Consider the following 26,007-nt stretch of genomic DNA (forward strand, 5'->3'; position numbering starts at 1 on the left):
TGTTCATTGGGGTTTACTCCGGTGGACGAGAGGGTAGCCTCCCACCGCCTTCGGATGGGGGGACGGGTTCTAACTGTTGTTTGTGCGTATGCACTGAACAGCAGTTCGGAGTACCCACCCTTTTTGGAGTCCCTGGAGGGGGTGCTAGAGGGCATACCTTCTGGGGACTCCCTCGTACTGCTGGGAGACTTCAATGCTCACGTGGGCAATGACAGTGAGACCTGGAAGGGCGTGATTGGGAGGAATGGCCCCCCCCCGATCTGAACCCGAGTGGTGTTTTGTTATTGGACTTCTGTGCTCATCATGGATTGTCCATAACAAACACCATGTTCAAGCATAGGGGTGTTCATATGTGCACTTGGCACCAGGACACCCTAGGCCTCAGTTCGATGATCGACTTTGTGGTTGTGTCGTCAGACTTGCGGCCACATGTCTTGGACACTCGGGTGAAGAGAGGGGCGGAGCTGTCAACTTATCACCACCTGGTGGTGAGTTGGCTTCGATGGTGGGGAAGGATGCCGGTCAGGCCTGGTAGGCCCAAACGTGTTGTGAGGGTCTGCTGGGAACATCTGGCAGAGCCCCCTGTCAAAAGTAGCTTCAACTCCCACCTCCGGCAGAACTTCGACCACATCCCGAGGGAGGTGGAGGACATTGAGTCCAAATGGGCCATGTTCTGTGCCTCTATTATTGAGGTGGCTGACCGGAGCTGTGGCCGTAAGGTGGTCGGTGCCTGTTGTGGCGGCAATCCCCGAACCCGTTGGTGGACACCGGCGGTGAGGGATGCCATCAGGCTGAAGAAGGAGCCCTACAGGACCTTTTTGTCCTGTGGGACTCTGGAGGCAGCTGATAGGTACTGGCAGGCCAAGCGGAATGCGGCTTTGGTGGTTGCTGAGGCAAAAACTCGGGTGTGGGAGGAGTTTGGGGAGGCCATGGAGAACGACTTTCGGACGGCTTCGAGGAGATTCTGGTCCACCGTCCGGCGTCTCAGGAGGGGGAAGCAGTGCAGTGTCAACACTGTATATGGTGGGGATGGTGCACTGCTGACCTCGACTCGGGACGTTGTGGGTCGGTGGGGGAAGTACTTCGAAGACCTCATCAATCCCACTAACATGCCTTCCAATGAGGAAGCAGAGCCTGGGGACTCGGAGGTGGGCTCCCCCATCTCTGGGACTGAGGTCACCGAGGTGGTCAAAAAACTCCTTGGTGGCAGGGCCCCAGGGGTGGATGAGATAAGCCCGGAGTTCCTCAAGGCTCTGGATGTTGTAGGGCTGTCTTGGTTGACATGTCTCTGCAACATCGCATGGACATCAGGGACAGTGCCTCTGGATTGGCAGACTGGGGTGGTGGTCCCCCTCTTTAAGAAAGGGGACCAAGGGGGTGTGTTCCAACTACAGAGGGATCACACTCCTCAGCATCCCTGGAAAAGTCTATTCGGGGGTTCTGGAGAGGAGGGTCTGTCGGATAGTCAAGCTCGGATTCAGGAGGAACAGTGTGGTTTTTGTCCTGGTCGCGGAACAGTGGACCAGCTCTACACCCTTAGCAGAGTCCTGGAGGGTGCATGGGAGTTCGCCCAACCAGTCTACATGTGTTTTGTGGACTTGGAAAAGGCATTCGACCGTGTCCCTTGGGGAATCCTGTGGGGGGTACTCCGAGAGTATGGGGTACCGGACCCCCTGATAAGGGCTGTTTGGTCCCTGTATGATCGGTGCCAGAGATTGGTCCGCATTGCCGGCAGTAAGTCGAAACCGTTTCCAGTGATGGACAGAATTTCTAGGCGCAGCCAGGGCGTTGAAGGGGTCCAGTTTGGTGGACTCAGGATTGGGTCACTGCTTTTTGCAGATGATGTCCTGTTTGCTTCATCAAGCCATGATCTTCAGCTCTCTCTGGATCGGTTCGCAGCTGAGTGTGAAGCGGCTGGGATGGGAATCAGCACCTCCAAATCCGAGACCATGGTCCTCTGCCGGAAAAGGGTGGAGCGCCCTTTCAGGGTTGGTAGCGAGATCCTGTCCGAAGTGGAGGAGTTCAAATATCTCGGGACCTTGTTCATGAGTGAGGGAAGAATGGAGCGTGAAATCGACAGGCGGATTGGTGCGGCATCCGCAGTAATGCGGGCTCTGCATCTGTCCGTCTTGGTGAAAAAGGAGCTGAGCCGCAAGGCTCAGCTCTCAGTTTACCAGTCAATCTATGTTCCTACCCTCACCTATGGTCATGAGCAATGGGTAGTAACTGAAAGAACGAGATCGCGAATACAAGCGGCTGAAATGAGTTTCCTCCATAGGGTGTCTGGGCTTTCCCTTAAAGATAGGGTGAGAAGCTCAGTCATCCGGGAGGGGCTCAGAGTAGAGCCGCTGCTCCTCCGCATTGAAAGGAGTCAGATGAGGTGGCTCGGGCATCTGATCAGGATGCCTCCTGGACGCCTCCACGTCTAACCGGGAGGAGGCCTAGGGGAAGACCCAGGACATGCTAGAGGGGCTATGTCTCTCGACTGGCCTGGGAACGCCTTGGGATTCCCCCGGAAGAGCTAAAAGAAGTGGCCGGGGAGAGGGAAGTCTGGGCATCTCTGCTCAAGCTGCTGCCCCCGTGACCCGACCTCGGATAAGCGGAAGAGAATGGATGGATAGATGGATGTTCTAGGAGCAAATGATTAGTTTCAAACATAGTGTCAATTAAAGGTTGAAGCACTCAGTACAAGTGATGCACTGGCATGAATGGCGCTCATTAGAGTGGATGTCTGCAGCCAGACTCATTTAAGGAGCAAGGAAAATAGTGAAGCAGTGTGTTGAAAGATTGACATGGAGGCAACAAGGCAGAATCTAGCAGCCCATCTCTAGCAACAACAGCAGAGGGCCTAGAGGGCCTCACAATTCTTTAATTGATCAAGTGCATTCATAAAATAGAGGACTGAATTATTTGTATGAAACCTTTTCAGAGACTTGGGTTTTAAAATACTGTATATGAGAAATGTGTATATACTACCAGTAATAAAACCATACTAATTCTATACTCTATACTATAGTAACACTAATACACATAGCAATGGTTAAAGACATAGGATGGATTTACGTGGTAATCGGTGCTGACCACTTAAGTCAGAAGCAAAAGCACCTGTGCTTCGGAACATGTTATCCACCTGAAGCTAAGCATGTTTGGGCTCAGTCAGTACTTGGATGGGAGAACATCTAGGAAAAGCTAGGGTTGCTGCTGAAAGAGGTGTTAGTGAGGCCAACAGGGTCACTTGCCCTGTGGGCTGTGTGTAGATGCCAATGCCCCAGTGCAGTGACAGGGACACTGTGTTGTAAATATGGCACCTTCTTTCAGATGAGACATCAAACTGAGGTCTTGGCTGTCTATGGTCATCAAAGGTCCAAGGGCCTTTTTTGTAAAGAGGAAGATTTATTCTGATCTCCTGGCTAAATTACCCATTACTAACTCCCTAATTATTCCCTGTCTCTAATTGGCTATCTCTCACACCCCTTCACCACCCAATAGCTAATGAGTGGTGAGCATACTGGAAGAAGAATGACTGTTTTTGCATCATCCAGGTGGGTGGTTCCTGTAAATATAAATGTTATTAATTATTATCAATCACTTAGATGATTTTAAAAACATAAAATATGAATGGAAATATACTTCAATTAGATTTTACTCTTGTTACTTTTTTGGAATGCCAATTATTATGGCACACATATGAGAGAAACATACAGGGTGGTCCAGAACTCATTATGCAATTATTGCATTGCATTGCATTAAAAGTTGCATTGTTAGATCTGGACCACCCTATATATGGTTTATGAGAGAATTTCTTTTTTCTTTCAATTATTTTTTCTTAATTTTTAATATTTTGAATGACAGATCAATAAATAAATTTCTCACAGACGTTAATGTATCAAAAGTGCCAAGTAGGTATGAAAACAATAGAACTTATTCACACAACTCAATGAGAACAAGAAGACATAAGGTTTAAAAAACCTAATAAATATAACTTTACATGTAATTGGAAACACTGCGAGGCAAAACAGCGCTTGGCATACGCTTGCATAGCCAAAGTAGTTAAATTTAAAACAACAGACTTTATTGAAGCCGCACTAAATTTGTGTGTAAAATCCACTTCTGTCAACCTGAAGTACGTTTGATTTTAATAACCTATACTTTGATAATCACGACGTGCACTGTATACTTTCAACACCCACAAGGCGAAGGATATGTAAAAACTACCAGTAGATTAATTCAGATGGCACCTGGCACAGGAAAACTCTTTTATTATGATGTGCTGCATTATGCAGTGTAAGCGTTATAGTATTGAGTGTATGCAGAACTGACAATGAAATATGTTCCAAACGGCACCTCATACTATACTGACAAATACAGCTACATTAAACGTTTGTAAAAGTACTAATAGATATGTTTTGAGCGCGCAAAAGATAGATAACAGTTTCGTTCATTTTGTTCCCCTACGTGGAAAGGAATCGAGATCACTGCTCTTTTCAATGAATTGTCAACAGCTTGGCTCGTCAACACAATCGGAAATGTCCTTTCACGGCCACCGTAACGCGTGCGTATTGTGTACGCAGTGACGAGCTTATTATACAGTGCATGCTGTGCCTTGTTTCTCGAGCCGGGAAGTGACGGCTAGTTTTCTGCTTTACTGACGTGAAGTCTTACTTTTTAAAGTAAAAATGTCCGATAAAGGAGAAATGGATTTGACAGGAGCAAAGCAAAACACGGGAGTGTGGCTTGTGAAGGTGAGTGGTTATCAGAAGTTTATGAAGGAATATTGTTTTTACAAGAAACTTCGGTATTGCTGCATAATCACTGTAGTTACGTTCACACTACTGGTACTTTTTGCTTTTAAAATGCAAAGCTTTCAAAAATGTTAGGAACGGTGAACATACGAGATTTTAGATCTTGAGAATGAAAAGCATTGATACACGTGTATAAGAAACATGGTCTTCATCAGTTGGTTCCCATGTGAAATGCACTGTTAAGAAAAACGGGCACTGGTTTCTTAAAAGAAAGCGTTTTTTACGTGGCGTCTATTCAGTAAACATTCTTGCATATATAGCACATTTTATGTCGAAACTCGTAATCTGTACTGGTTCGGTTCTTGCCATGCATCCAATGCTTATCCCGAGATGGATAAACAGATTACAGGATCGGTGTATCAATGTCTAATTTGATTGGTGTTTATTCACTCCCAACACTTTACTGTCTGGTTGTGGAGATTTGTATGTACAAGTTTAAGTATGACCACCAAACCCTTAAATTAAAAACAAATATATAAGGAGAACCACCTAATGTTTCTGTTTTTTAAGTATGACATACATTTTTCAAACATACTCGACCCAATTAAAGGTCGTATGGTGTCAGTGCCTGTCCTGGCAAAATTGAAATCAAGGTAGAAAGCCCCTTAACAAGGGCACCAATCGGGCATACACATTCATTCTCAAGGCCTGTCTGGAATAAAGGGACGTGGAAGGAGATAACCAGGTGTGGGATTTAAAAACAAGATACTGGGGCCATGAGGTAGTAGTGCTGATCACTGTATAACTTATTTCTTTAAGTAATAAATACCTGCTTAACTTATCCATTGTTGTTGCACTTGTCAGTTTAAAGTATTTTCATTTTTATTATATTTTATTTACCATTTAATGTATAACCCACTTTTTTAATCTGAGCCATGGTATTCAGAAACCTGACCTGGTCCACAACAACATTTATTTATATAGCACATTTTCATACAAATGATGTAGCTCAAAGTGCTTTACATGGTGAAGAAAGAGAAAAAAGACAAAATTAAGAAAATAAAATTAGGGAACACTAATTAACATAGAATAAAAGTAAGGTCAGGGAGGACAGAAAAAAAAAAACTCCAGACAGCTGGAGAAAAAAAAATTCTGCAGGGGTTCCGAGGCCACAAGACTGCCCAGCCCCCTCCAGGCATTCTACCTAACATAAATGACCTCAATCAGACCTTATTGTATTCAGGGTTCACATGGAAGAACTTAATGATGACGGTCATGTGGACTTCTGGCCTTTAATCCATCAATGTAGGGACAGCATGGTGTTTTAATCAGGTGGTGGTGGCAATAGCCGGAAAAAGAACAGAAGAGAAAGTAGGGGTTAGTACGGATTTCGGAGCCACTATGAATGATAATGATAATTAATTGAATATACAGAGCATCAGGATTAAACTAAAATGAAGCTATGAGAAAGCCATGTTAAAGTAATATGTTTTTATCAGTTTTTTAAAGCGCTCCACTGTATTAGCCTGGCGAATTCCTATTGGCAAGCTATTCCAGATTTTAGGTGCATGGCATAACAGCAGAAGACTGCCTCACCACTTCTTTTAAGTTTAGCTCTTGGAATAATAAGCAGACACTCATTTGAAGATCTAAAGTTACAATTTGGAGTGTTACTGTGAAAGACATTCTGAAATTTAAGATGGAGCGAGATTATTTAAGGCTTTGTAAACCATAAGCAGCATTTTAAAGTCAATTCTAAATAACACAGGTAACCAATGTAGTGACATCAAAACTGGAGAGATGTGCTTGGATTTTTTTTCTAGTTAAGATTCTAGCAGCTGCATTCTGTAATAGTTGCAATCAATTGATGTCTTTTTTTGGGTAGTCCTGAGAGGAGTGCGTAATTCTAGCTGACTGAAAACAAAAGCGTAAACTAATTTCTCAGCATCTTGCAATGTTATAAGACGTCTAACTTTTGCTGTATTTCTTAAGTGAAAAAAATGCTATCCTAGTAATCTGATTAATATGTGATTTAAAATTCAGGTCAGTGTCAATAGTTACCCCTCCTAATGCATCAAGTTTATTTCCAATAACCTCATTATATGCATTTTTGCCAATCACTAAAATCTCTGTTTTCTTCCTATTTAGTTTGAGAAAATTACTACTCATCCATTCAGAAACACAAGTAAGACATTGTGTCAGTGAATCAAGAGAGTCAGGGTCATCAGGCACTATTGATATAGTTGTGTCTCATCAGTACTGTATAGCTGGTGGTAGCTCACGTTATGCCCCAAGATAATCTGGCCTAATGGAAGCATTTAAATCGAAAAGAGCAGTGGATCCAGGATAGAGCCTGATGTAGAATATCATGTGTCTTTGAAGCATAATTACCACAACTAACAAAGAATTTTCTACTTGCATATTAGGACTCAAACCAGTTTAAGACACTGCCAGAGAGGCCCACCCATTGACTAAGGCGATTTCTAAGAATATTGTGATCCATGGTATCAAATGCGACACTCAGATCAAAGAGGATGAGATCAGATAAACAGCCTCTGTCTGCATTACCTGCATCATTTACTACTTTAAAAAGTGCAGTTTCTGTACTGTGATTTGTTCTAAAACCCGTCAGAAACTTATCAAGAATAGCATGTTTATTGAGGTTGTCATTTAGCTGCGTAATGAATGCCTTCTGTAGGATTTTACTTAAGAAAGGCAGGTTAGAAATAGGTCTAAAATTTTCAAAAGCAGAAGAGTCAAGATTATTTTTCTTGAGCAGGGGTTTAACTACAGCAGTCTAAAGACAGTCTGGGAAGACCCCCATATCTAATGACGAGTTTACTATGTCAAGAATACTATCAATTAGTACGCCAGATACTTCTTAGAAAAAATTTGTTGGTATTGGGTCAAGGACATAGGTGGAAAGTCTCAGTTGAGAAATTATTTTATATAAATCGGGTAAATCTATCCTGGTGAAAGAATTGAATTTGTTTATAATGGAGTACCGGGGTTTAAGAGGATCAGTACTGGGGAGATGTACTTTGTTATTTCTAATATCATTAATTTTTTGATTAAAAAATACAGCAAAAGCCTCACAAGTCGTATGATTTGAAAGGCTGGAAGCAATGATGGAGGGAACATTAACCTGTCAAAGAAAAATATTTATACACAAGCACAGAGTCACTTATAATGTGCTGATTTAGAGTTACTAATACTTTAACTGCACATCTTTTGGAAATTTGGAAGGAAAACCTACACAGACATTTTTAAAATGTGGAAACTGTACAGGCAGAGCTCAGTATAGTATTTGAATCTTTGTACATTTTAACTTCCATCAGTGGCCTTGGGAAATCTACTGCCCACCTTAAATTATTGATAAACATTTTGCCTCTCTTAGCCACCTTTGATTTTGGACATTCTAATGACATTTTTACTGCAACCAGTATTTAATGCCAGGCCATTGTCAAAGGATAATTTTAAGTTAATTATGATTTAGATTTTAAAATTTACAGTGAAGCCGGTCATCACTTTTTTGATGCTGATGATCCAGGACTATGCTGTTGTTTTTGTTAATGCTGATGTCTACAAGCATCCTGCTAATAAAAGTACTGAAATAATTAGTCTAGATGACACGTTTGGTCTCAAATGACACGCATTTGGGATTTCATTTGATTATTATATAAATGTTCATATTGTACTTGACAATTATGCAGAGACTCTATCATTCAATTCAATAATTGAATCTAAATAATTGATTTTGGCACATTAAAAAAGGTACAGTATGTACTGTTCTTTTTCCCTTTTATACTGCACAGATTTGTTTGTTGGGATCATATACAACTTTATATGGCCCTGTAATGCGGAGTGTGATTATTTACATAAATGACCCTTTCCATTGGACTGAGCCTCTTTTCAGAGAAGAACCTTGATGTGAGCCTGTGGCTGCCAGAGTCGACTCAAACCACCTACAACTGAACACCAGCAAAACCAAGGAGCTGGTGTTGGATTTTAGGAGGACCAGGCACCTCATGGACCCCGTGATCTTCAGAGGTGACTGTGCAGAGGGTGCAGACCTATAAATACCTGGGAGTGCAGCTGGATGATACATTGTAATGGAATGCCAATACTGATGCTCTGTGCACTGACTATACTTCCTTAGAAGGGTGGCGTCCTTCAACATCTGCAATACGATGCTGCAGATGTTCTATCAGACGGTTGTGGCGAGAGCCCTCTTCTACGTGGTGGTGTGCTGGGTAGGCAGCATAAAGAAGAGGGAAGCCTCACGCCTGGACAAACTGGTGAGGAAGGCAGGTTCTATTGTAGGCACAGAGCTGGACAGTTTGACATCTGTGGCAGAGTGACAGGTGCTGAGCAGGCTCCTGTCAATCATGGAGAATCCACTGCATCCACTAAACAGTATCATCTCCAGACAGAGGAGCAGCTTCAGCGACAGACTGCTGTCACTGTCCTACTCCACTGACAGACTGAGGAGATCATCCCCCCCCCCCCCCATACTATGCGACTCTTCAGTTCCACCTGGGTAGTGGAGGGGGAGGGGTTGGATAAACGTTAACATTATACAAAGTTATTGTCTGTTATACCTGCATTTTTATCACTGTTTAATTTAATATTGTTTTTTTATCAGTATGCTGCTGCTGGAGTAGTTGAATTTCCCCTTGGGATTAATATCTATCTATCTATATATCTATCTATCCATCCATCCATCCATCCTCAGTGACATTTAGTAAGATTTAGCATGTTTGATGATGGATTGGTGGGCAGAAAGATAGGTAACTGATGGTGTGTAAAAATTTTAGCAGAATACGTCAAAATGTTTAATGTTTTATGAATGCAGTTGATTATGGTCACCTTTAATTATTCTTTTTTTGTCCTTATCAGGTACCAAAATATCTTTCTCAACAATGGGCAAAAGCAACTGGAAGAGGCGAAGTTGGAAAGCTTAAAATAGCTAAGTAAGTGAAAATGGGAAAATTTAGTCCTGTCTGTCTGTCTGTCTGTCTGTCTGTCTGTCTGTCTGTCTGTCTGTCTTTCTTTTATAAAAAGAAATCCTGTCCTGGAAAGCAAAAAGCAAGTCTACGATACGTGATCTTCTCGGGAGACATTTTAAAGACCCGCAAGACCAAAGACACGCCCTTCTTACAATCTATCAAATAGGACAATGGGCAGCAAAACATTCAGTCTTGTGAAGGATTTCAGCACACACAGATCTAGGGCTGTCAGCGCATATAAAGCGTATAAGGACAGTACGTTATAAATTAAATGTCGACATATAAGCGAAGAAGAAAGCAGCGTGGAGAAAAGAGACTCAAATGTGTTGGACAGAAAAAAGAACAAAAAAGAATAATCGAGGTGCAAATTCAGAAAATAAGGACAGTAATTATCAGCCCAGAACAAGTGGAATTGGGGAAAAAAAAGCACGTCCAGTCCAGCTCAGAATTAAAAGACAATGAGTAAAAGACAAAGTAGAACTTCATAAAGACGTTTACAAACGTTGGCGCTAAACACATGCAGAGCAGGTTAGAGACTGTGAAACCAGGGAAATTAGAAAAGGCTGAAAAACAAACAAAAAAAAAAAAAACCGTTGGCGCTATACACGTGGAGAAAGTTAAAGGATATGAAAGTAGGAAAATTAGAAAATATAAAAAAGTAAAGATCGCAGTAGCGCAAACAAACAAACTGCCTCATTTAACTATGCACCAGTCTAACTTTGGTTTTGCACAATAATTACTACACTATTGCACCTTAACACTTAATTCTACTTTATTCACATAATTTTACTTATTTATTATGTTCTATACTGTTATCTTTCAATCTATGACTTTTTGTTAATCTAACTGATATTCTTCTAACTTTGCACAGTTTTTGATAAGCGGATCAGGATGCATTTCACTGCGTGTTGTCCTGTATAACTATGCATGTGACAAATAAAGAATCTTGAGAATTTCAAAAACGGAGTTTACCGCACATGCATTTATTGGTTACTTTGTTAATGTATATATATTTATCTGTCTGCTTATTTAAAAACCTAAATTTACCCCAGGAGTCAAAAATCTTCTGTCTAGCCCTTGTACAAAAACCTAGACAAAATCAGGGGTATCACCTTGGTAACCCCATGTACTTTTGGAACTGTGAGAGGAAAATTGCATGACTTTACAGACAGGAGTCCAATGCAGAACTCTACTTACTTTTTTACTTTGTAAAAAAAAAATTATTAACTGCTGATGATGTAGATCGTTTTGTCTATGCTAAAATTCCAAACAGAGAAACCTATCGTGATCACATTAAAAAGATAAGATTCAGCATATTGGGACTCGCAAGATTACAAATATTGTTTTTACAGAAGTTCTGAAATAAAAGTGAAACTAATGAAATAGCAACAATTCAAAGAAAAAAAAAAAAATTTTAAAAGTGTGTATCTGGAAAACCAAACACGGGGGTTAGCGAGCGAAGCTCCCTAGTTTTTTAAATAATGAAATTCAGTATATAAATTACTGTCAGACATCGTGTGCAGAAAATGAAGAAAACATTCATTCTCTGCTAATAAGCTTTTTATTCCCATATCTATACTAATAAAAGGCAAAGCCCTCACTGACTCACTCACTCACTCACTCACTGACTGACTGACTCACTCATCACTAATTCTCCAACTTCCCGTGTAGGTGGAAGGCTGAAATTTGGCAGGCTCATTCCTTACAGCTTACTTACAAAAGTTAGGCAGGTTTCATTTCGAAATTCAAAGCGTAATGGTCATAACTGGAACATATTTTTTGTCCATACACTGTAATGGAGGAGGCGGAGTCACGTATCGCGTCATCACGCCTCCTACGTAATCACGTGAACTAAAAACAAGGAAGACATTTACAGCACGAGTCACACGCGGGAACGAAGGTAAATGACGTTAATTTTTGACTGTCTTTTAATACTGTGTAAGCATACATATTAACACATGTGCAATTAAACGTGTGCATTTACGGGCTGATTTCTCAGGCTTAAAAGCTCACCTTTTATCAAACGCGGGAAGAAAGGTAACTGACGTTGTTCACTGTCTTTTAATACTGTGTAACCATACATATTAACACATGTGCAATTAAACGTGTGCATTTACGGGGTGATTTCTCAGGCTTAAAAGCTCGCCTTTTACTAAAAAGGTAAATGCAGAACTATTTTCAATCAGTTTATTGAAACGCTCCCGTTAAGGATTGCAATAACATATTCGCGAGATAAAAGAACGAAGTAGGGGGAAATGGAGGAACAGCCGCAAACAGCGAACAGCAAAAAATTAATTAAACAATTGAGAACGGAGCGAGTTAAGCATACAAGCATGTTCATAAGGGAAACAAAGCACGGTGTAAAACGTAACTTTAAATTAAGTTTATAGAAACGCTCCCGCTGCGGATTGCAATAACATATTCGCGAGATAAAAGTTTAATGAGAAGACACGAGGTATAAACGAACCACACGCCGTGGCGCAACGTTAGGGGCAACAGTTTCAACCATTCTATGATCTGCTTCTCGCAACTGAAAGACGGCACATGGCGGATGTTAGCCGACTTGCTGACCGCAACGTTAGGGGCTTCAACTATGGCGCTGACGCCACATCTCAGTGCCAACACTTTGCAGACTGTACTTAAAAGACACGCCCTCCTCACTGGACAGTTAAAAACACCAATCAAACTAACGATGACATCAAGTATTACCCAATCAAAAGTACGAAAGGAGGCATCTTCATAAAATGCGTGTGGGATGATTTGCATGAGACGCTGCTTTAAAAAAAAAAATGATAAAAAAAATACGGGATAAATCCCGTCCAGTATTGATTCAAAACGGGACGCGCAATTTCATTCTCAAACGCGGCACGATTCCGTATTTTAAAGAACGGGTGGCAACCCTACAGTGCCAGGTAACCACCCATACAATCAGATTGTGATTCAGACTAGCAATGCAATGAATGTAATTACCCCGATCTACATACAAGGCGAAAGTCTTGCAACATTCAAAGATGATGGTTTGGGATAAGTACACCATACAACATAAAACAGCTTATGAAGCCTTGAACCGAAAAAAGCAAGATCTCAGAGATCGTAAAAAAAAAAAGGAGGTAATGTCGTTTTACTCGCTGTACATTTTAGTCAAACATTACCAGTTATTCCACGAGGGAGACCAGCAGATGAACTCAACGCGTGTTTAAAATCCATGCTTCTCCCACGGTCGGTTATATGTCGCGTGTTCTCGGGTAGGTACACCAAAAAATGTATACATTTAAGCATGTAATGGGCAAAGAAAAAATGAGGTATACCCGAAGGCACTGCAGTAGTACTCAATGTAACTTTACTTCTTAAATGTTAATGTTTTACTGTTTAATTATTTATACGCTTCTTATATATTGTTCAAATTCTTTTATCAAAATACCAGTGACAGCGCAATGCACGATAACATGAAGTGAATACACCATACGCATCTGCCCACGGCCGCCCTGGTGTGCGCAGATAGGAGTTGATTCTAAAATCAAATAAACATTAAAAGAGTAATACAATCATCACCCATAAAGCGGATAGCAGACGTGACGTATTATATGTGTACCACATTTCAAGTCAATAGGTGAAACGGTTTGCAAGCTACAGGTGATTTAAAATCATGGACAGACCAACGAAAAGCCACGGTAGCAAATTATAGAAGAAGATTTTACTGTTTAATAATTTATATTTATATGAAATGTGCTTCTTATATATTACTTCATATTCTCATATGATAATGATGTTAATGTTGTTTATATTGATTTCTATGTTATTGTAAGTGCATCTATGTGTGTATATGTATGTATGTATGTATGTGTATATGTATGTATGTATGTATGTGTATATATATATATATATATATATATATATATATATATATATATATATATATATATATATATATATAAAAAATATATGTGTATATGTATATATAATATATCTGTATATGTATGTGTATATGTATATATATATATATGACAGCAACACTCAAAACAATGACAACACAATTACATTGACAATCATGTTACGTTTTTTTTAAAATGTTTCTTTTACTTTTTCATAACCTCTTTAACACACTACTTCTCCGCTGCGAAGCGCGGGTATTTTGCTAGTTTATAATATTTGACAAAGCAGAATGCACTTGGTAGGTGTAATTTTATGGTCCTCCACTGTTTTTTATGAGTGTAACATGTATTAATCTATAATGAGCTGCTTACACTCACCAAACTTCAAATGACTTACTCGTTAATTAACTTTTAGCAGTTGAAAGTTAGTTTCGTTTTTCTTTTTATTATTACTTACCACGCTTATTTTAACTTCACCTTTTTGTTGTTTGGTACAAATCTTGTAATCGATATTTAACCCACTTCCTGTTGTCCAAATGACTTGAAATTTTTCACACTTACTCACTTCCGATGACAATACATGAATCAATAATCAGTTTCACTAATTGATCAATTAATCCATGTTAAGAAATGAAATTTTCATATGAAGAATAGTTAGATTTCACCAATAGATGGCGCTAGTAATGGTAGCATATTTCTTACATTAAAACTTGCAGTCAACAATGAATTTAATATGCATCTTAACTGTGCCTGGGCAAGTCTGGGACAAGAGTGGCTGTTCTTAGCTTCTGACATGACAGTTGACAGGGTGCGCCCAACTGACTCCTGAACAAATCAATATGCTCATTTTTTTTAAACAAAAATGCATTAGCATTTTTCAGCAACATAAAGAAACAGTTTGTGACACATTTTTATTTAACCTTTAAACAAACTCTTACTCGAATCATGAATACATAAAATGTTTTTTAGGAAAATTTTATTCTTGACTTATTTTCTTTGTTATTAAGCAGGGTGTCTCTTTAGCAGTTAACATTTATTATTTAATGGTAATAATATTTTATTTAGATAGCACCCTTCTCATGTTCAGAATGCTTCTCAGATATTTTTAAAAGGGTACAATAGGAATAAAAACACTCCAAAAAAGATCAAATAAATAACACTGGATACAAACTAGCATCAAACATTGCAATATTCATTTTTCATATGGGGTTTTCAAAGTTCTGATAGAAAATACTAGAATAATTAGTTAAAACCACCAAATGGCAATCATAATCTAGGCATAGCATACAGTGCATTCCATAATGTTTGGGACAGAGACACATTTTCCTTGATTTACCCCTCTGCTTCACAGTTTAAAATTACAAATCGTGATTAAAGTGCACATAGCAGATTTTCATTTAAGGGTATTTGCATACATTTTGGTCACACCAGGTAGAAATCGCAGCAATTTCTATACATGGTGATTTCAGTATCCACAGGAGGTTCTGGAACCAGTTCCTATAGGACTTCACTCGCTATTTCCCATTTAGGTAAAAAGCTGAAATTTGGTGGGATTGTACATTTGGGCCAGTAGGTAACCACAAGAAAGGACATTTTGATATAGAAATAATTACTGGTTAAAAAAAAAAAACCCTACAACAGAAAAATGAAATACCTCAAAATCACAAAAATGCATTGCCTGAGTTGATTAAAATTGGCAACATTATAGAAAACAGAAAAATATCTGACACTTGCTTTTTTTGTTGATATTTATTAATATTATGCTAACTTACATGCTCTGCCCTGCACTTAGAGGTGGCTTTATGTAAACGAAGGACATAGCAAAAGCAACTGACAGCAGCATTAACCAATAAGATGGACTGACAAGTGAAGAAGAGGTGCTTCACTTAATCATGTGTGCTGTGTACAGTGAGGTGTGAAACAGATTCCCGCCAACTTACTTCATTGTAATATTCATTTATATCTGCAGACTTTGAAAGGGGAGTCGCACCCCACCTGGCCAAACTGTTTACATTTATTTGTGCATCTGCTCACTTTAAATAGGATGACCCACAATCAGATTCTTGATATATACTTTCGCATCTGCGTAATTTAATCGGGAACCCACGATCATATAGTAAGCCTGCAAGATATAGTACCAGCAGTTGTTCTCTTCCACTTGAAGCACCAAAGAAAACAACACCAAAATTAAAAACATTCAGCTCATTAGGTGGGATCCCTAAATGTGCAATTCAGTGTTTTGTAGTGACCATCAACAAATACCAAGGAATTAGGAAAAGCACAAATTGACCTAATGCAGGAATATTTTAATCATGTGCAATTGTATATTGGATATTCATGAGTAAGCAGCTCCAGTGAACTAATAGTATTATTATTACTTATTATTTGAGTAACTCCTTTATCCAAGGCGACTAACATTGAGGTGCACTTGGTTACATTTCATTTGTTTTTTCAGTTGGAGCACAGGCAGGTGGAGTGACATTCTTATGGTCACATATTGTCTGTAGCAGGATTTGAAACTACAGCCTTCAGGTTTGATGTCCTAATTCCAAAGTCTTCACCACTACACGACGCTGCCTGCCAATAATGTTACCTTTGGTAAAAACACTACCTATAATGTTTACAGAAAAGTACTTAGTTACAGTACATTGTAGTTCAGATACATCTGATTAACTAATGGCACTATAACTGAGGCCACTCATGTTGTGTTAATTCCCAGGGTAAACCTAGTATGCCTGTAACATTATTCAAAATTGTTTGTATTGCAGTTTATTTGCATTTGCACTTTAATTTTAACTATAATTTATGTAGTAGAAAATTTAATGTTGCACCATTTTTTTTTTGCTTTGTGCTGGCTGGTAGACGTTAACATACTGTATTTTTAAAATTACAATTTGTGTTTTTAGTTCATTAATTATTTTGTTTTGCATGATTATGGTGAGTTCCTTTTGGATAATTTTTTTTTTTTTTTTTAATCCTAACAGGAATCAAGGAAAAACAGAGGTAAGATGTCAGCTTTTTTAACACAAGGTGTCACTGTTGGCAGATACTTTGACTTTATATTTTTTTAAACTGTACTAGATTACTGTACTTTAAGGTGGAAAATTAGATGTACTGTAAGATAGAAACTTAGATGCAGAGATAACCCATAGAGTGCAGTGTGGATGGAACAACTGAAAAGAAGGTATTGAGTGATCAAAGTATTAAGGCGAAATTAAAGGTATTGTTTTTAAGTCAGTGGTAGTGCTACTGCCTCGAACTAAGGAGATCATAGTTTGCATCCCGGGTTCTTCCTGTGTGGCAGAAATTTGATTAGTGAGAAAAGCATTATATAAATGCAGTGAATTATTATTAGTAGTGTTAAGACCAGCAATGAGACATGGACAGTAAAGGGAGCTCAGGAGAAGAAGTTAGATTGGAAAAAATGAGAATGTTGAAAAGGAGTTACAGAAAAAAGACAGAATAAGAAATAAAACAGAAGTGCAACAAAAGTGGGAGAGATAACTAAGAAATTACAGGAAAGTAGATTGAAGTGTTATGGACACATGATGAGGAGAGACAAAGAACATGTATGGCAAAAGAGTAATGGGAATGGAAGTACAGAGGAAGAGAGAGCGAGGGCGGCCAAAGACTTCATATTTAACTTTAGGTGACTATTCATTTCGCTTTGTTTCTCCTTGCTGGAAACTTCTCCAATAATCTGTGTTCTGGACTTGTTTAAAAATGCTAGACCTGTATTTTGTTTTTCATTTTTTCTGTAATTTTTGTACTGATCTTCTTTTGTCTAAAATGTCATCTTATATAACCCAATTAACTATTTACTTAATCTGTGCCTGGCACATGTCCTTAGATGGATGCTAAGGAGATATACTAACTACATATCCAGTCACCCTCAAAAAGCTCCAAATGGTTATGAAGAAGTAGCTGTTATAGTCTGATGTCTTCTGTATTCAAGATTCCCTTGTCCTTTCACAGAGAGTGAGTGCAGCAACACTCAGCAGTAACCACTTTTTGGGGTTTTCTTGTGTTCATGATTCCATTCTCCTCATCACCATTTAGAGCTTGTGACCTATAGATGAGGATGCAGATTACATAGACGGAACAGGAAACAAAAAGCTTTGTCTATGGACTTGGCTCCCACTTTACCACCATGATCTAATACAGTGTCTTCAAAACTTCCACTGTATTACTACATTGGTTAATTTTATGATCACCTGTGCCCTTACTACTTTAAATCCTTCACTTGGAGCAATGGCCCACCAGTTATCTTAAACACCTTGCAGTATTTTTTGATGGAACTCTATGGTCCTCGATTTTTTAAGTACTAATTGTCAGTCTGATAAGGCCAAGAGGAAACCATCTGCAGCTAGTATACGAAACACAACCCTTAGGTTGGCAAAGTGAATGCTCTTCAAGTGCAGGCAGTGTCTTAATATGCTATCCATAATAATCATGACTAGGGCCTCATGTATAATGCCATGTGTAGGATTCACAGTAAAATATGGCGCATGGACAAAACTACAAATGTGCATATGCACAAAAAAATTATGGTGCATAAAAATGTGCATAAGCAAATTTCTACTCAATTTCCCTTTATAAATCCCAATCAACGTGAATTTTAAAGCACATGCACAAGCCAATGGCCCCACTCCGACTCCCAGAATTTTACCTATTTGAATATGCAAATCAATATAAATAGCCTCTTCCGCTTAGTGTTTTGTTAAAAGACAATGGCATGTGAAATGAAGGTGCTGCTAAGTGAAGTGGAGGCATGGAAAAATGTGTATACCGCTGCTTACGCCACCAAATTGACAACTAAAGGAAATTGATGGAGTGGCATAGTGTGGTGGAGACCCAAAATAAAAAATCCAAAAAGTGGTCCAATATCAAAGTCGACATGGAGGAGGTAGTGGAATTCTGGGGCTCACACCGTTTGAGCAGCAAGTTGCTGCAGTTATTGGCGAGAAACTTGTATATCTCGCCACAACATTAATGAGACTCATTTTTGCATCACAGATAATTTTCACATTAACAGAGTGGTAATGCTTTCTAATTACATAAGCAAATTCATTCTCTGAAGACACTTTTATAACAATGTGCGTGCAGTCAATTGCTCTGATTGCATGTGGAAACCCTGATATTGCTCTGAAATGTGCTTTGATGTTTACCCATTCAACCACAGTGTATGGAAATCTCATATATATGGATGTGAAGCGGAGAATACCATCCCATATTGCTGGCATGGCGCTACTCTGAGATGATTGAGATCGGGTTGGCCAGTTCATATTGAAAAGCTCCTGTGGCTAAAATCCCTAGGGTGGACAGAACTTGCAAAGGAGCAGGTACAGCACAATTCCTCAAAGTCTGCCTTTGTAAAGCTGGCCCAAGTTCAGCACATGGCTCCAAGAGGATAGCACTTGGAAGTTTAAATTAATTTAGAAGCCAGTCATCATCATGGGGCAAGAAATCCAGTATGATCTCTAAATACGTAGTCTCATCTTATTCTTCCATTTACGATATCTTCTAACAATGTTTAAGCAGCCATGATAGTTGGAATACTTTAGCCATTTGGTGCACGATTATATTGTTGCAGATTGATTACAATCAAGTGCTTTAAATTTATAAATGATATTCAATTAATTTTGGTGTTTTTAATAATGCCTGCATCATGGATGTGAATATAAAAAAGAAAAGGAAACCACACAGAAGCAGTAGCACTGCTTTGATCCTGGGTGTCACCCATGTACAAACCAAGCAGAAACGTGCATGCGCATGGTCTGAGGCTGCCGTGAAAATGTGCATGGAATTGTGCCAAGTTTAGTTTTTATATGTCTTGACATGAACATGGAAACGGTTTTATGCACCATTTGTGCATTTTGCCCCAGGAGAAGAGATAAGAGGGACTGTAACCCTAATGCCCCTGCAATTGAAGGTTAATGGCCTTGCTCAAGGGCCCAGCAGAGTAGCATCTCTTTTGGCAGTGACAGGGATTCGAAGTGCAGATCCTTAGCCTCAGAGCCACCACTTCGCCCCTTGTCTTGTGAAACATGTTTCACAAGATACTATGAGGTGCAGTTTCATGAATTATTTCCAAGTCCTCAGACCATATATAGATGTTTTTGGCAATTTGCTTTGATACCTTAAATATCTATGCAAGGACAAATATTTGGTCCAATGTTACACTGCCAGAACCTGGAGTAGCCAGATTTTTTTGTATGATTTTTTTTTTCTTCCTTTTTTTCACTGTTGCCTTCTTTGTATAGATTGCAATTTTGCAGTAAAGGTAGAATACGTTCTGACAGGATTTAAATTGGCTTTATTTTTTTATCAACCAAATTGAGGCAAATCAGATAATCCTGCCACCTCCAGGGACAAACTTTGACTAAAAGTCAACTGTGTAAGCATCTCCACATTATCCAGAAATCTTCCTTGATTGATAAGTCAGGTTCCAAAGCCCATTGTTTTGCATATAAATTTCTTGACTGTATCTAGCTGGTATTTTTCAACGTTCTACAAAATCCCTGCTCCATCTTCTGCTGAAGAAGGTACATTCCATACCCCAAACACCTCCCCACACCACCCAGAGCCTACATAGCAGTTCCATATACAGTAATCCCTCCTCCATCGCGGGGGTTGCATTCCAGAGCCACCCGCGAAATAAGAAAATCCGCGAAGTAGAAAACATATGTTTATATGGTTATTTTTATATTGTCATGCTTGGGTCACAGATTTGCGCAGAAACACCAGGAGGTTGTAGAGAGACAGGAACGTTATTCAAACACTGCAAACAAACATTTGTCTCTTTTTCAAAAGTTTAAACTGTGCTCCATGACAAGACAGAGATGACAGTTCCGTCTCACAATTAAAAGAATGCAAACATATCTTCCTCTTCAAAAGAATGCGTGTCAGGAGCACAGGCTGTCAGAGAGAGAGAGAGAAAAACAAACAACTCAATAGGGCTGTTTGGCTTTTAAGTATGCGAAGCACCGCGGCACAAAGCTGTTGAAGGCGGCAGCTCACACACCCTCCGTCAGGAGCAGACAAAGAGAGAGAGAGAGAGAGACAGAGTTTGTTTTTCAAGCAAAAATCAATACGTGCCCTTCGAGCTTTTAAGTATGCGAAGCACTGTGCAGCATGTCGTTTCAGGAAGCAGCTGCACAAAAGATAGCAACGTGAAGATAATCTTTCAGCATTTTTAGACGAGCGTCCCTATCGTCTAGGTGTGCGAACAGCCCCCCTGCTCAATCCCCCTACGTCAGGATCAGAGAAAGTCAGCGCAAGAGAGACAGAGAAAAGTAAGCTGGGTAGCTTCTCAGCCATCTGCCAATTGCGTCCCTTGTATGAAATCAACTGGGCAAACCAACTGAGGAAGCATGTACCAGAAATTAAAAGACCCATTGTCCGCAGAAACCCGCGAAGCAGCGAAAAATCCGCGATATATGTTTAAATATGCTTACATATAAAATCCGCAATGGAGTGAAGCCACGAAAGGCGAAGCGCGATATAGCGAGGGATTACTGTATTTTCTACAGTCTTGACTGAGATACATGGGTCACTTGGCTACCAGAAACTTGTACCACTTCATAGAGTGTGCCCCAGTATCCATATTCTAGACAAGGTTGTCTGTGATTTAATGTAAACTGTCATGGCAATTTTTCCTTGGGGAACCCTGTTAGGAGCACATAATTTCAGACAGCATGGATCCATAGATAACTGAGGCACACTAGCCAGCCACATCAATGAGGTTCTTATTTGCCCTTTTTTCAACAAACTTGTTCCTATCCTTGGAGTCTGATGCACATGCATTTTCTTCCTGCTAAAATTAATGAAGGGCAGTGTCAGTTTTCAATGCTGAAAATAAAATTAAGTTACAGGAGTAACATTACAATTGTACAGCTTTTGTCACCTGTGTGCTTTAAAAAGACAAAAGAAATCACGTATAAAGGAGGAAAAAAGGTTGGGGAGTGAAAGTGCAGAGACAATATGAAAGCAGACATTAGAGAAGGTGAAAGTAGAAATTAAAAGGCTAGTCTATCATTTAGTGTTGGGTAAATACTGCATGTAATCCAAACCTGGAGAATAGTTTATTTTTTTGTGATTTTCTTTGGAAGGTGTCTTTTTCTTATGTTCCTTTTGATGTGTAGTTTTCATTCATCACTTAACTTCTGTCTCCTTTGTCATTTTGTTTACAAGAACCACGCCTTTTTATATGTTTGATCACCATTGCATTTATTTTAGTTTCCGAAATCTGCCACAAGGGTACTCTCATGCCTTATAGATGTACAGATAATTTGAGAGAGAACTAATCCCATTAGGATAAACCTCAGTAATGTTTTTTTATTATTGGGCATTAAATAACTGTTAATAATTTGGGCAAGACTCTAGAGCTTTGATTTACGTTTGTTCAACTGAAAAATCCTAACACTACTGTTTTAGTTGCTACGTTTTTGTGGGCATGTTTTACTTTTTCACATCACTAGCGTAAGCAGACTCTTAAATAATATACTATATACTAAATATTCAATTAATTAAATGTAAGAATAGAACAAAATAAATTTAAATACATGATTCATTCAATTTATCAGTTTTATCCAGAAGAAAACACAACATGTTTACCTGATTAGAATTCAAATATCACATCATATTACAATTTGTTTTTCCATTGTCTGTGTAAGATATTCAGATAGTCATGCATAAATATTATACATCATATAATGAGGGAATTGTAATATCAATATAAAAATAATTATAATAATTACATTAAACAGGGAACGAAAAGATACAGAGAACATTCAATTGAAAATGATCAATAAGAAATCAATACGTTATAAACATAAAAAATCATGTTTTACATTTGACAGTTATTAGTAGTTATTACCTTATTTACATTTTATTTTGAAAGTTGAATTTGACAGCAAATTCTATGTTTAAATGTCTGGTTAAAGACACATCTGAATAGCACTGGCTGAAATGTAAAAAATTATAACATAGTAATTAAAAATATATGTTTATCAAATTTATTAAATAAGTAAACTCCACCACTTGAATTAGCATTTGATCTAGGGTACATATTGCACCAATGCTACCTGTAAATAACATAGGTCTCTTTCAAAATTTGTATATATGTCAGTTTGCCCCTGCAGAAATTATGCAAATCAGTAAATTTAAGTTATTCATGTGTTTCAATCATGACACACATCTGTAACTGTACTTTCTTTTTAATACCTTACCACTAAAGGGCATAACTCTTCCAATGCCAGCTGTGAACAAAAAATTGGAAAGAATCCAGAAGGAAAAACATTGACTTTCTCTTAGTTAATGAAAATGGCACTCACATAAAATAAAACAAGCTAAATTAATAAAGACACAAAGTCAGAAACGTATTCTCTTCAGGATGGTGCCTTCTGATTAGTGCACCGTCATCTACAGATGCTTAAACAAGTAAAATTGGCATTGATATGACCAAGAAATTTGATGAGAGAAGGAAGTATGTGACCCTTCCTAAAACAATTATGATTTTATTATTTGTGCTACTATTAATCAATCATAAAATTGCATTCTCTGTTGTTGTCACGTTGTTGTGGATTGTGTTTGCCTCCCCCATTTCACACTGCTGAGGTAAAGAGGTTTAATACACACAATTTTAAAGACATCACTTTGAAACCATTGGAGCCTGAAAAGACTGACCACTTTCCTCACAATAAAACTAGAACAGATTGACTGCATTTTTTCTGATTATGAGACTAGAGAGACTTAACTAAAATACTGTAAGAAAATCTGTCTAATCATGTGTGCTTGGGTGCGCTCAGGCATGCTCAAGCGCACCTTCCTGAGTATGGCTTGTTTCCATGGAAGCACAACCCTAAATTTACCTATCAGCTGCAGTTTTTCTAACTGATGTCATTGTCAGTGGGTATTGCGTTAGAAATAAAATTATTGAGTTCAAAGACCTTGAGTTCAATTTAATATAATTTCTGAAATGTCACACCAATGATGTAATAGTTGACACATTTTGTTACATCTGTAGCAAGTTCACTTTGAAAGCACAGAAACGGAGAATGACAGCACTCATTATATTTCACGTACAAAATTGATGACCAGGACAAAATATGGACTTCTCATATATGTTATGCATTTTGTGTTAGCAGTCTGCGATCTTGACTGAAGGGTCTGCATCCATCCGTGCTGTTTGCCATCCCAATGATATGGAGGGAGCAGAAGGATCATGTAACTAATTGTTACTTCTGCGTGACAAATGTCCCAGGATTTTCATCCAAGAACTGGAAGTTTATTGAGTACCCAAACCTTCTCTCTGCATTGAGACCAGTGCCACATGACGGAAGTCTTCCTGTTTCAAAACCGCCAGAGGTGTGAAGGCTGAAGGACAAGGACATGGAGGCAGAGATGGATGAGCCGATGCAAATGGAAGATGCTGCTGCTGATGATGATGATCCTGATTTTGAGCCATCAACATCTAGCAAAGGTCATTTAATTTCTCAGGCAGAGCTTAATGATCTTGTTGGAGATTTGGATTTATTGAACAGTCAGGCAGAACTGCTTGAATCAGGATTGCAAAGATGGAACCTGTTGTCACCAGGTACAACAATTTTAGTATTTTGCTGCCATCATGAAAATTTAACAAAATTCTTCAGACAAGTTGACAGCCTGAGCTTTTGCAGCGACATCGATTGATTGCTTTCTGCACTCTGATGTGAATATGACCCAACAGAATGGCGAGTGTTTATTGACATGTCATTGTTAAATATGAAGGCTATATAAGTTCAAAACCTACCCTTCTATACCTGTTGGACATGCTGCTCACATGAAGGAAACATATGAGAACATGCAGCTGGAATATATGTGTCGATCTGAAGGTGGTTGCAATTTTACTTGGTCTGCAGCTTGGATACACCAAGTACTGTTGTTGTCTTTTGAGTGGGACAGCTAAGATAAGTGACTGGGCACCTTGCATGAACTTGATTCCAGGGCAGAAGAATATTATACATTACCCAATTGGTTAACCCAAAACACATATTTCTTCCACCTTTGCACATCAAACTTAGGCTAATGAAGAACTTTGTTAAGTCAATGAACAAACATAATGAAGCCTTTGCATACTTTGTGACAGGTGTGTCCACATATAAGTGATACCAGGGTAAGAGAAGGTGTTTTCTTTGGCCAACAGATCTGAGAGATGATGAAGTACACTCACTTTATTGGCCTTCCTCAGGGGGCCAAATGTGTCACGTGGACCACCTTCAAGAATGTCGTTCTATCTTTCTCGGTAACTACAAGGCACCAAACTAAGTCAAATAGGTTGAAAGTCACTGAAGATACGTTTTTTTCATTCCCACTTGTACTTCTTCCCAACAATCCTCGGCGCTGTCAGTGACAAACATGGTGAAAAGTTTCCACAAGGCATTGCCAACATGGAGAAGCGCTACCAGGCAAAGTAGAGCCATCTATGCTGGGAGACTATTATTGGACAGTGACTACAAACGAAACATTTCTAGTTTTCTCTCATGTTGCTTACATTGCAATATCCTAGCCTAGGCCAATGCCGCTGGAGACTATTAATTGTTAAATGCAGAACTGCAGTTTTCTTGAAAACTCTACAGAAATTACAAATGCATATTTATGTTCAGCGTTTACAAATCGATTGGTTTCACCAAAAATTGCAGAGGAAACAATTTTCCATAAAATTTGTTGGCCCTCTTGTGATATGTGATCTGAGCTGAGAGACATTAGTGCTAACTACTGCGCCACGCTGCTTCAATCCACAAAAAATGTGGACAGAACAAATGCCAGAAATAAAATACAACAAACAGCCACAAGCTAGCAGTAAGTAAATAAAATATAGATCATTGCGCTGTGAAAGATTACATTAGGCAATCCCTGAAGCAGCAGTGTAGGACTGACTTGTTGTGGCTCCAGATGCAATGAGAACATTGAAGAAGGCTATTATTTCTCAGTTTATCTTTTTTGGAGTCAGTGTAGAAATTAGAAAAAAAGTTTGGTATGTTACATGTGATTAATTTTATTTATTTATTTATGTTATTTGTGTGTATGTGTATACCTGTATATTTATATAATATAAAATCTTCATCATGCTTTTTCAGGTTATCCATTATTTACTAATGAGCACAGTAGTGGGTCTGACACTAAAGTTGGTCTGATATCTTTTCAACTTTTTGTGCTGTTTACCTGGCTGTCTGCTCTGCTAATTGATAATTGTTACTTACAATATATAGCTAAACTATCTTCTTTCAATTTCATTTAAAACATTACTCTAAACTTAGTAATCTTATTTGTGTTACACCCACATTCTTTCACATTTTGTCTATTAACTGTTCATGCACCTGTTGAGCTTGCTATATAGTATAT

General features: G+C 38.8%; 2 protein-coding genes across 2 annotated transcripts in view; one reads left to right on the forward strand and one right to left on the reverse strand.

Moving 5' to 3' along the window:
* The window catches only part of tpt1 (tumor protein, translationally-controlled 1), a 1,004,241-nt gene that overhangs the window by 801,826 nt on the left and 176,408 nt on the right, over window positions 1-26,007 (reverse strand). The window lies entirely within an intron of this gene.
* gtf2f2a (general transcription factor IIF, polypeptide 2a) overlaps window positions 4,568-26,007 on the forward strand; it is a 170,248-nt gene continuing 148,808 nt past the window's right edge. Inside the window, exons 1-3 of the mRNA XM_051926920.1 lie at window positions 4,568-4,742; window positions 9,642-9,715; window positions 16,608-16,626. Coding sequence (XP_051782880.1) covers window positions 4,677-4,742; window positions 9,642-9,715; window positions 16,608-16,626 — 159 coding nt within the window. The 5' untranslated portion in view covers window positions 4,568-4,676. The remainder of the gene's footprint in view (window positions 4,743-9,641; window positions 9,716-16,607; window positions 16,627-26,007) is intronic.

The sequence above is a fragment of the Erpetoichthys calabaricus genome, chromosome 4 (genome assembly GCF_900747795.2).
Source record: "Erpetoichthys calabaricus chromosome 4, fErpCal1.3, whole genome shotgun sequence".
Classification (NCBI taxonomy): domain Eukaryota; kingdom Metazoa; phylum Chordata; class Cladistia; order Polypteriformes; family Polypteridae; genus Erpetoichthys; species Erpetoichthys calabaricus.